This window comes from Dasypus novemcinctus, chromosome 7, assembly GCF_030445035.2.
Source record: "Dasypus novemcinctus isolate mDasNov1 chromosome 7, mDasNov1.1.hap2, whole genome shotgun sequence".
Lineage (NCBI taxonomy): Eukaryota > Metazoa > Chordata > Mammalia > Cingulata > Dasypodidae > Dasypus > Dasypus novemcinctus.
Window position 1 is genome coordinate 90,070,629 of NC_080679.1, and position 11,786 is coordinate 90,082,414.

The following is an 11,786-nucleotide window of genomic DNA, read 5'->3' on the forward strand; positions in this document are numbered from 1 at the left end:
CCCTACCTCAGTTACTGTCTCCCATGTGTCATCTCTTCACCTAATCATTATCAGTAACTACAGCTTCTCCATAAAGTCAATTCTACACATCTACTCTGCCCACTGCCTCCTTTCTTTCCAGCTCACTCCCCCTAGCACTTCAACTCCAACAGTCCTTTGATCTCAGATCTTCAATTCATTTATTTTAATACCTTCATTGTCCTTCTCCCGCTTTGTGTCCTCTCTTCCCTCCTAACCTAGCCTATATGTGTCAGATCCCATTATCATAATCACTTTATCCAACATTAGCACTTTCACTTCTCTTTCACTTGGTAAAACCATAATTCTGGTTAATCTAACTGTATCTTCTCCAGCACCTACATCTGTATATCTGAATGTTACTGGAGAAAACACCCAGCTCTTTACATTCAAGAATCAGTGACCTCAAGAGGGCCTTTAATGCTGCTTGGTGATTATTCCTCCTCTATTTTCCACAATCTCCAGTCTGCTTCCCCCATTCTCATTTTCAGTTGATAACTTTACTCTTATTTTACTGAGAAAATAGAAGGCCAACACAAGAAAATATCACAAGATTGTGCCAACACATCTGCCATCCTTCTTGCATCTAGGCTCACATAGTCTACCATCTCTTCTGTTGCCATGAACTGCTAGTGCCCCTAAGCTAGTTCCTTCACGTATGCCTCAGATCCATCCCCTCTCCCCCCACTAGGGACATTACTCCAGCAGCTCTCCCTTCTCCTTCATCATTAATTTCTCCTCCACTGAGTTTTTCTTATCAGCCTACTAACATGCTGTTATTTACTATCTTAAGAAAAATAAGCAGTAACCCTCTTCTGGCCTGACTTCTCCCTTGATCTACTTCCTCCATTTTTCTCCTTCCCTTTACAGAAAAATTCCTTAAAAGTTTTCTTTTCTGGGTTTCTCCAATCTCTCTTTTCCCATATTCTCTTAAACATACTGCAATCAGATTTCACCTCCACAACTTCTCCAAAATTGCTCTTATTTTGGCAACTAATGACCCCATGTTGCAGAATCCATTGATGCATTCTTAGGCTTCATCTGACCTGTCAGTTACATTTGATAAAGTTGTACACTCCCTCCTTGAAACAGTGTTTTCACTTGGCATCTTCTAGAGTAAAATTCGCATGGTTTTCCTCCTGCATTTGCTTCTTCTCAGTCTCCTTTGCTGGTGTGTCTCATCTCTCTAATGCAGGGGTTTTTAAACAGGGGTCCAAAGATTTCAGGGTGTCCATGAGCTTGAATTGAAAATTCAAAAAACTTTCTTCTTGTGGGAACGTGTTGGTGCAGGTATGATATATTTATTAAATACCTCTACATTTTGACAACAGTCCGTGGTTTTCACCTGACTGGCAAAGAGGTCCATGATTCATAAAAGGCTAAGAACCCCTGCTCTAATGTGTAAACACTGGAGTGTTTTGCCTTTCTTAGCTTGAGAGTAATCATCTGTAAAATAGGTATAGTATCTGCTTGGCAATTGTGAAGCCAAAACTAGGTAATGTAGGTAAAAGATTCTTACAAAGTGTGAAGTTCTATGAAATGTTTATATTAATATTTCATTGTAATTTAGAATATATTTTGTAGAATAGCAGTGGGTCCCACATGGTATCATAATCATTAATGATCACTTTTTGATTTTTCCTTATTTGATCATTTTTGTCTTATATAGCTAAATGTAGTTCAAGGAGTTTCACATGTACAAAAATTTTTCTTTTAGCCTCATTATTGTCAAGAGTTATAGAAATTACCTCTAATATTTCATGAATTATGAACAGATAAGTATTTTAAGTCTTGTGACATCACCTGCCAGGCCCTTACAGATTTTGTTTTCATTAAACCAGGAGACATATGATCTCCTCCAAGCCTTTCTATGTGAATGCACAATTTATAAGCTTCTGCACTTTTTGGTTTTTTAAATATAGTGAACTAAATGTTATGTTTCTTACAACAATAAGAAAATAATATTCGCAACATTTGAATTTGACACTTTAGGAAAAGTTAAGGTTTTAAAAATATCCCTCCAGTTAATTCCTAGTTACTTGCAAATATTTACACTAATCATTTTCCCTCTGATGGCTGTTTCTACAGAGACCTCTGTGATTAAATATTTTTATTGTGTACTTGTGTGTACATATATGTAGCTTACAGAATCAAAAAACTTATATGTGATTAAATATTTTTTACTCTGTGATTAAATATTTTTATTGTGTACTTGTGTGTACATATATGTAGCTTACAGAATCAAAAAACTTATATATGTAATATACATATTTAGTCACATTCATGGACACACACACACACAAACACACAAATTACAAGTCTCAAACTCCAGTGCCTACAAAAAGCAAGCAAATAACATGAAAGAGTTCATTGGGGAAAGCAGATGTAGCTCAAGTGATTGAGCAACTGCTTCCCATTTATGAGGTCCCTGGTTCAATCCCTGGTACCTCCTAAAAACAAAAACAAAACAAACAAAAAAATGAAAAAAACAACTCTCATTGAAGAATGGATGTAGCTTAGTGGTTGAGCACCTGCTTCCCATGTACTGAGGTCCTGGGTTCAATGCCTGGTACCTCCTAAAAAAAGAGTGCATGGTCCTCTAGTGGGGATTGTGACAAACAAGAAAGTCATACCCCCATCTAATTGTGGCCATCATCACTCAACTCCAGCCAGTCAACTGCCATATAGAAATGTGGGCCCAAATACCAGGATCGGAAATTGGACTTGGCCCAATGGATAGAGCATCCACCTACCACATGGGAGGTCCGAGATTCAAACCCCGGGCCTCCTTCACCCATGTGGAGCTGGCCCATGCACAGTGCTGATGCATGCAAGGAATGCTGTGCCATGCAGGGGTGTCCCCGTGTAGGGGAGCCCCACGTGCAAGGAGCGCGCCCCGTAAGGAGAGCTGCCCAGTGCAAAAGAAAGTGCAGCCTGCTCAAGAATGGTGCCGCACATTCAGAGAGGTGACACAACAAGATGATGCAACAAAAAGAAACACAGATTCCCAGTGCTGCTGATAAGGATAGAAGCGGTCACAGAAGAACACACAGCAAATGGACACAGAGCAGACAACTGGGGGGGAGGGGAGGGAGAGAAATAAATAAAAAATAAATCTTTAAAAAAAAAAAACAAATACCAGGACCTTCCAGTATTTTAACAGAAGTCAGGATTATGGAATTTTACGTATACCTTTCCAAATTTTAAATGTTGGCAACAAATTCAGAATATTTGCAAGCACCATATAAACCAAATAGCTCATTCTGTAAGCTATCTCTATAGCCCATGAGCCAGCAGTTCACAACTTCCGATATATAATAGCAACATTCCCCTTTATGTATAATCTGGCAAATTCTGCTTAAGATTCATAGTGCTGCCTTAAAAAAATAAAATTTAGAAAGTACATAGATTTACACTATCTAATGAGATAGTCTAATGAACATTTAGTAAAGAAATAGACTTCATAGTCTTTTTTGAAACATCACAAAATTCTTTTGATACTGTGATTTAAATTTCATATTTTCTTAGGTATTAATTTGTTAAGAAATGATCTCAAATTATATTTTAGTTCAAATAGGAACTAGAGGTTTTGGCCCATTATTTATGAAGTTTTGTTCTTTTTATTTAAAGTAACACAACAGTTCAATGTAACTTTATTTAATCCTCATTAAATGGACTTCTTCATTATATTAAGCATTCTCAGTATAATATGAAAACCCAAAAAAAAAAACATTTTAATCAGTGTAATATGAAACCCAAAATAATCAGAAGGAAAATGGAGAAAAGATGTAGTAAAACATTTTAATTATTTCAGTTTGTGGCAAAGAGTGGGTGATTGATGTGGTATGTGAAATAGTGTTAGATATATATATAGTTTGCCTTATTGTTGTAGTCAATTAAAATATTTTCTTAACTATATTTTTATACTGCCAATAGAGAACTAAATAATTACATTTGCTTATATGAAAGAACAGTTTTTGAATATATTGCTTGAAATGATTAGGAAATTATCAAAGAAATGTTTTCAATCAAATTCTTTTCAAGAAGGTACCACCAACTCTAAATTATTACTGAGCTAGTCATATGACTCTACAGACTAGGATTTCTTAAAAAGTCTGGGTAAGGGTAGAGTAGTTTTCCAAGGAGAGATTAGCACAATTCTGGGAAATCAAAACAACAACAAAAAATACACTACCAGTAACTTTTCAGATCTCTCTATGGTCTATTATAACATTTAACTCTCAGAAGACTGGCTTACTTCCCTATTTCTAAAGTCATCGGGCAGAGGGACACACATTGTTGCTGCAAGCAATGCCATGATTTGATTGCATTAAGTCCACATTGAAAATTTTTAATGCAATTTTAGAGCTAGCAACTCACTAATTAGCAATTGTTTGACTTACCTTTCTCATTTTAACAGATGAGAAAACATGACCCACAGATATATTGCCCATAGTTCCATACCTAGTTAGCCACAAAGCCATAATATTATTTATGTCATTTCTTTCTACATTGTTTTCTTCAAAAACACATATTTCTTTAAAATAAAAAGCAACAAAAAGTAAATTTCCAGTAGATCTGATCACTTATAAAATGATTTTTCTCTATTTGATACTTCATGAGCTCTTTTTCATATTTTGCCTTAGCTTTTTATTGACTCTTCAACTTCCTTATGAATAAACTGTATAGTTTTACTTATGCTCACCTTTTTAAAAATTTTATTGTGTTCTAGAAGAGTCTTTTTGTAATCTTTAAACTCATTCAGTTAGTGACTAGACTGAAGGAATACTGTTAATAAGTTCTGTAGTACTAAAGATGGATCAGCATTTTCAAATGTTAATAATTCTTAAGATTAATAGATTTTTCATGCTTTGAGTCTAGCCTTATATTGTGGAAGAACAAGTTCACAAAACTTTCCTGAAAATAATAGAATTATCAACTTTCTAAATCAGATAATATTTTTTATTTGTCCTGTCATACTTCTATAATTTAAAATAATAGCTTTTCATAGACAATTGTTTTCTTGTACCTCATTTACTTTTTTTAAATTAAAGGCAAGTGGTCAAACTCTGAAAATCAAAAAACTTCATGTAAAAGGAAAAAAGTCTAATGAGTCAAAGAAAGGCAAGAAAGTACCATTAACAGGTGATACTGAAGATGAAGACTCTGCATCTACAAGTAGTTCACTAAAAAGAGGAAGCAAAGACCTCAAAAAAAGAAAAATGGAGGAAAACACTTCTATTAACTTGTCAAAACAAGAAAATTTTACTTCTGTAAAGAAACCTAAAAGAGATGACTCCAAGGACCTAGCTCTTTGCAGGTATTGTATCAGTTTTCAAGTACTATGTATTTATTCCATCCCATTTTTTTAAGAGCATTTTACCATTTTAAAGATTACCCTTGGGCAATTCATGTAAATGGGAATATATAAAGTCTCTGGTATAAGCAAATGTATTCCATTGTATTTTTTAGTAAATTAATTTGCATTAGTCTTAATGGGAAAGATTATAATAGAAAGCTAAATGTTTAATGAATATAGATAATTCTAGAACGTAGATATTGATTTCAAACATTATTTTCTTTAGTATGATCCTGACTGAAATGGAAACTCATGAGGATGCATGGCCTTTTCTACTTCCTGTAAACTTGAAACTTGTTCCTGGTTATAAGAAAGTTATTAAGAAACCTATGGATTTTTCCACAATTAGAGAAAAACTAAGTAGTGGACAGTAAGTAAATCATTTCTCATATTAAATATTTATTTAGTGCATGACTGATATATGGTAGACACTTGTCTAGTGAGCCAAGGATATATTAATGAACAGTGAAAACATAGGCCTTGCCTTTGGAGACTTGTATATATATATATATTTGGTTAGGGTAGTATAGTAAAATAAAATAAAATTATTAAAACAATTGAAAAGCAGTATAAAAACCTCCTTTTAGCCACATTGAAAGGGCACCAAATGTAGATTGGAGATTAAGGGAAAACATAATATCAGGGAAGCCTCCCTGGGTAAACTGGAACCCAAAAATAATATACTTGTGGTGTGAATCAGTGGACTATTTTTTTTTAATAATTTTTTTCTTAAATTTTTAAAGGAGCTTTAGATTATATAAATGTTACATAAAAAATATAAGAGTTTTCCATATGCCCTACTCCCTTCTCACATACCTTCCCACATCAACAACATCCCTCATTAGTGTGGTACATTTGTCACAATTGATGAACACATTGAAGCATTGCAACCAACCATGGACTACAGTTTACATACAGTTTACCCTCTGTCCCACACAACCTGCAGGTTATGACAAAATATACAATGTCCTGTATCTGTCACTACAGTGTCATGCAGGACAACTCCATTGTCCTGAAAATGCCTCCATATTACACCCATTCTTCTTTCTCCCATCCCTTAGTACCTCTGGTGGCCACTGCCTTTATATCAATGATAAGAGTTCTTCCATTGCTAGAATAATAACGTCTGTAATAGAATATTAGGACTACTTTAGTCTACTGTTCATTCCCCAACTTTGAGGATTTGGGGATGGTGATGCCCACTCTGCTTCTAATTGAGAGTGAGTTTAGATCGCATGGGGCAGATGGATGGAACTTTCTTGCTTGCAGTTGCAAAGGCTCCCTGTTCTTTGGGGTAGGCATTGTCCGTCGTCATCTCCTTGTTAGTTCTAGGCAAGTCCAGTGAACTGGACAGTAGGTGTTGCAACTCTGCTGAAATTCAGGGCTCAGTTGGCACATGGACAGACCAAAAATTCAAGTCTCTAGAACATACATTTATCAAGAATAGTGCTAATTATAGGTTCAAATAAAAGGGGCTGAAGAGCCATCTATAAAGAACCTATAAATGAGTCTAACTCTGTGACACTGGGGAGTAAGGCCCTCTGACAGGGTGTCAAATTCCTGAGCTGTCTACCCTGCTTATATTTTCTGGATGTCTCTAGAGCCCTCAGAAGCCCTACTATTTGAGGCACTGTTTACTGTGGCCGTCAGTGAGATCCTGCTGAAACTTGCATAAGTTTAACCTCTGGAATGACCTCTCGATAGCCAAAGACATATTGAATCAATGGACTTTGACATTATCTTGTGAATTTAACAAAAATTAACTCTATGATATTTTCAGATTATCTAGGGGTAGAAGATCATTGGAAATTTTAAATATGAAAAATTTTACTCTGAGTTGTTGGAAAATGCTAAAAATACTAATATTAAAAGTAGAAGAAAACTATTATTTTTTCTCTACACCATATTCTGTTTGTGATCCCATCCCAATAGTAAAATGACTTCCTATCTACAGTTATTGATATTAGTTAGACTGCCACAAACCCCTGAGCAGCAGTTAGTGAAATTCAGTTGGTTTTGGGAAGTGGCCCACTTTGAAGCCACATCAGTGAGTATGGAACAAGCTCACACAAAGCCATGCAATATGTGACTGGCCAGGAGCTGGGATGGTGTCATTATCTTCATCACCCTTATCATGACCATTCCAATATATTATTTACTTCTTTCTGGATATTATTTTCGTATAATCACTGTGCTCTATAATTTATATTCACTTTAAAAGAGTTGAATAGAACTTAGTTGATAATGATTAGTGTCCCTCTTATGTATATCAAATGATAGATTGATCAGATGACTAATATGTTCCTTTGGAGGCTGAAATACCAGTTTCTCAAATGGTTATTTCTGCTTTGCTTTATTTTCAAAAAATTATAGAAGGAACCTGTGTAAATTCAAAAACATTTAAAACCATTAAAACTTTTGGTTCTAATATGAACCAAACTGCAAAAGCTACTATCTAGATATGCACTAGTTCTTTTGTATTTTCTGTCTATCAAAACAATCAGATATTTAGGGAAACAACAGAGTGGACTTCATAATCTGCAGGTGAGTACAAAGGCTCCCACATGAAGATTTTACCAGTGTTTAACTAATTACTTTAACTTCCATGATCCTACAGTTTCTTGATAGAGCATGAACCTAAACCTCAAAACAAACAGACTGAGAAATTAACACAGAATTGCTAAAAAGAGCTACAAAATTAGAGCTCCCTTTTGATTATGAGTACTGATGAACAGGGAAAAAGAGATATGGTGGAACAGGGAGAGAGAGGGAAGCAGTTCTCTATAATCCAGTACAACCTCCCCGTTGTGCGGGAAGCAAAAGCCAGTGGATTCAGGCTCCTTAAACTTTTGAGCTGTTTGATTAAACCCAAATTAGTGAGTTGGAATCAAAACTCACAATATTTCAAATTTGTAAACCAGAAATTTATAGAGCAGAGGGGAGGATATGCATTCTTTAATGAATTTTTCTGAGCTCCATCAGTTGCTCCAATCCCTCTAAAGAAAGGACACAGATGTGAGTAAGACCTCCACACATATTGTATTATTCCATTTATTGAAATATCCAGAATAGGTAAATTATAAAACAGATTGGTGGTTGCCAGGAGCTGCGGGAAGGGGAGAATGGAGAGTGACTGCTTAATGGATATGGGGTTTCCTTTTGGGGTAAAAAAATGTTTTGGACCTAGATAGATGTGACAGGTATACTATAATATGGTGATCCAAATATAGATATTTGGATCACTATATTATGAATGTACTAGATGCTTCTGAATTGCTCACTTTAAAATGGTTAATTGCATGTTATGTGAATTTCACTTCAATTAAAAAAAAATCATTCCTTGAAATACAAGAAAATGAATGAGGTTACCTAAGAGCTGACACATCTCTTTGCGAAAGAACTTTTATTTATTTTATCATTACATACATTAGAAGGAGAGAGGAAAAGGCTCTATAAGGTTTTTCATTAAAGAACTAGAATTCCACTTTTATAAGGTCTTAGGGCTTCTTTGTCTCACAGGGACTTGAATTGGGTAAATTTAGTATACAGCTTATCGTAAGTTAGAATTAACTTAAAATGTGAATTTCTAAAATCTCTCTTTCAAAATGTATTGAATTGGCTTGAGTTGTTTATACATGGACCACCTTTCTGTTTCCTTCTCTGTGTTCTACAGAGAAAGAGAATTGGGCTTAGCCCACCAGAAAAGCCCTGAAACAACAAAGCTTCTTATTGAAAGGAAGTTTCCCATAATTTTATCTATAGCAAAGGGTTAGCTCAGGCTTTTGTTTTGTTTTGTTTTGTTTTGTTTGTTTTGGATCACCATACTCCAAAGCTGGAGCAAAATACCATATATGGAAAAAGAAGAGAAATTGGAAATGGGGGAAACTTAAGAAAGTAGCATATCCTGTGATATAAAAGACACAGGGCAAGTGTATTGTTTATAGTATGTAGGATACATTTACTTTATTTCTATAGCAACTAAGCATTTTTGAATGCTGATAATGTTTGAAATATCAAAGCAGATAATCAAAGTCAGCTAGTTGAAATGTGTCTTGATCTTCACAGAGATCTGTTTTTCCATTTAACCTATCTTTAAATGGTGTCAGAACATATGGAATTTTTTAAAATGTTCCCTTTTTAAGAGGATATCATAAATTTCATGATGTTAATTCAAATATAGTTACCCTAATATTTTCTTTTTCCTTTCAGTTTTTTGTTTTACCTTTTATTAGCTTTTCATTTGGTTACAAAACAAAGCCACAGCCACAAATCAATCTCTAATCATGTGTTTTCTTTCAGGTATCCAAGTCTTGAAATGTTTGCGCTAGATGTCAGGCTTGTTTTTGACAACTGTGAAACATTTAATGAAGATGATTCTGATATAGGCAGAGCTGGCCATAGTATGAGGAAATATTTTGAAAAAAAGTGGACAGATACTTTCAAAGTGAGCTGAAGCTATAGTAGCTTCTTCTTTTTTTTTCCTTTTAAATAAGGACAAATGAGACCAGCAATGTGAACTGTATTTACATAAATGTGCAAGGCACATACATAATGACTTTATTTTCCCTTAGAGTAAGTATCAAAAAAGAAAAGTATCAGAAGAATGATACCATTTTTAAAGGCTTCACTCCTACAACAACCAAGGCCCTTGGTTATTGGTTTGTGTGATTTATCAGCTAATTTAGGTAAAACAGGGAAGCACACCCAAAGAGTTTTCAAAGGAAAGGGTGTCAATAGTGCAATAGCAATTAAAATATATCAAATCGCACTGAATATTCAACACCAGAGCTCTAACATGGGAAATGGTTTTCCTTTCCCTCTCAATAAATATCTATTTTTCATTTTTTACTTTGTAGTTTATTTTTTAGTGAATGTATTTAATTTTATGAATTATTTATGATTAAACCACATCCAGAATCTTCGTTTTCTGTGAAAAGGAAGAACTAGAAAATTGCTTTAAATCTTGAAAATACAAGGAATGTTTGTTAAAATATAAAACAAAGCCAAGTTAAACTGTTTACACTGATGTGCTATAAAAGCACCAAAAATAAACTTTACTGTAGAGTTAAAAGTACATTTATATATATGTTGCTGCATCACTTGTGTAGTTAAATTGTATTTCAAGACAGTGAAGAAAAATTGACCTGTATATACTGTTCATTATTGTTTATATTGTCTTGTTTTAAATATGTATTATGTGTATATATTGTTTGCAGACATTATTGTTTATGCCTTAGGATTGTAGCTTTTTATTTTAGTTTGAAGGTAATTACAGCTACACAGCTTGTACAGTGATTATCCTCTACCAACACTGTGGCGTCTCCTTAATCTTGGTAGTGCCTGCCTTTGAAACAGGGTGTAGGGGATATTAGTTTTCCATTTTTCTATTTTGTTATATAATTTCAAGCCACCAGGGCCTAAATTAAAATATAATCATTTGTATCCATGTGGAATAAAATTGTGACAATTTCCTACACACACAGTATTTTTACATAGAAACATTTCCCTCCCATTTGCCTTGCCTCAGAAATAAATTTAAAAGACATTTGTAACCACTGTGTTTTATCTACTGTGTGTTGTGGTGGCCTGTTGGAGGCAAATAGATCAGACTTTTTTTTGTACCTATGTAAAAGTACTTGAAGTTTTATTTAAAATAAAATGTTGTGGAAAAGGTAGCATTCTTTTTTTTAGGAGTGTTATTTTTCACTACTATATGTGGCACGGATACAATAAAAGACTTTTACAAACTAGTTTTTTAGTTCTTTTTAATGGATCTAAAAATATGTTCTGGTCAAACAGACAAATTAAATTTGATTTTTACAAAATCATAAAAGAGGAGCAAGCAGAGTAGGGTTGAAAGAGCATTAGGCTGAGTGAGGAGAGTAGGTTTAAGTCTCTGGACCTTGTTTAGTTCTAATTTCACATTTTTAATATGCAATTAGTATAATGTATTTTTAAAGTTTTATTCTGATATGAGACATGTCTCTATTGGTAGACAGATAACCTGGTTGCTAATAAGAAAAATATATCCTACAAATTAGTCTAACAGATCATCAGATACAAATGTAAGCTTTTAAGAAATATAATTTGATGCCTTGCTGGGCCCTCTGCTGGACTCTGGGAAATCATTGGTGAGTAAGACACAACAGGCCCTGCTTTCAAGGAGATTATCACCTAGTAGAAAAGTGGAAAAATAGTCCTTAGATAATGTTTAATGTTTATAATAGTGAAGGAAGAATAAAAATGCTTTAAAGAAAATATTTCTAACTTGAAAATGCTTTCAAATCACAGAGAATTTCCCAAAATCACTAGATTGTTTGTGAACACTTCTATGAAAATGAGCTGTGATTACATAAATATGTCAGTTTCTGTTAACCAAATATTGCAGTGAGGCCTTAAGGTGGTGACC

At 34.2% G+C, this 11,786-nt stretch overlaps 1 protein-coding gene across 20 annotated transcripts in view; it reads left to right on the forward strand.

Annotated features, from left to right (window-relative positions):
* The window catches only part of BAZ2B (bromodomain adjacent to zinc finger domain 2B), a 472,255-nt gene extending 461,128 nt beyond the window's left edge, over positions 1–11,127 (forward strand). For 18 of the 20 annotated variants that reach the window (XM_058300804.1, XM_058300822.1, XM_058300811.1 and 15 more), the window contains 3 exons: positions 5,073–5,338; positions 5,604–5,747; positions 9,677–11,127. In XM_058300804.1, the coding sequence (XP_058156787.1) occupies positions 5,073–5,338; positions 5,604–5,747; positions 9,677–9,830 (564 nt within the window). In that variant the 3' untranslated portion in view covers positions 9,831–11,127. Of the gene's footprint in view, positions 1–5,072; positions 5,339–5,603; positions 5,748–9,676 lie in introns of those variants that run through there. The other 2 variants (XM_071216377.1, XM_058300824.2) reach the window with 1 other exon arrangement.
* Positions 11,128–11,786: the final 659 nt, after the last annotated feature.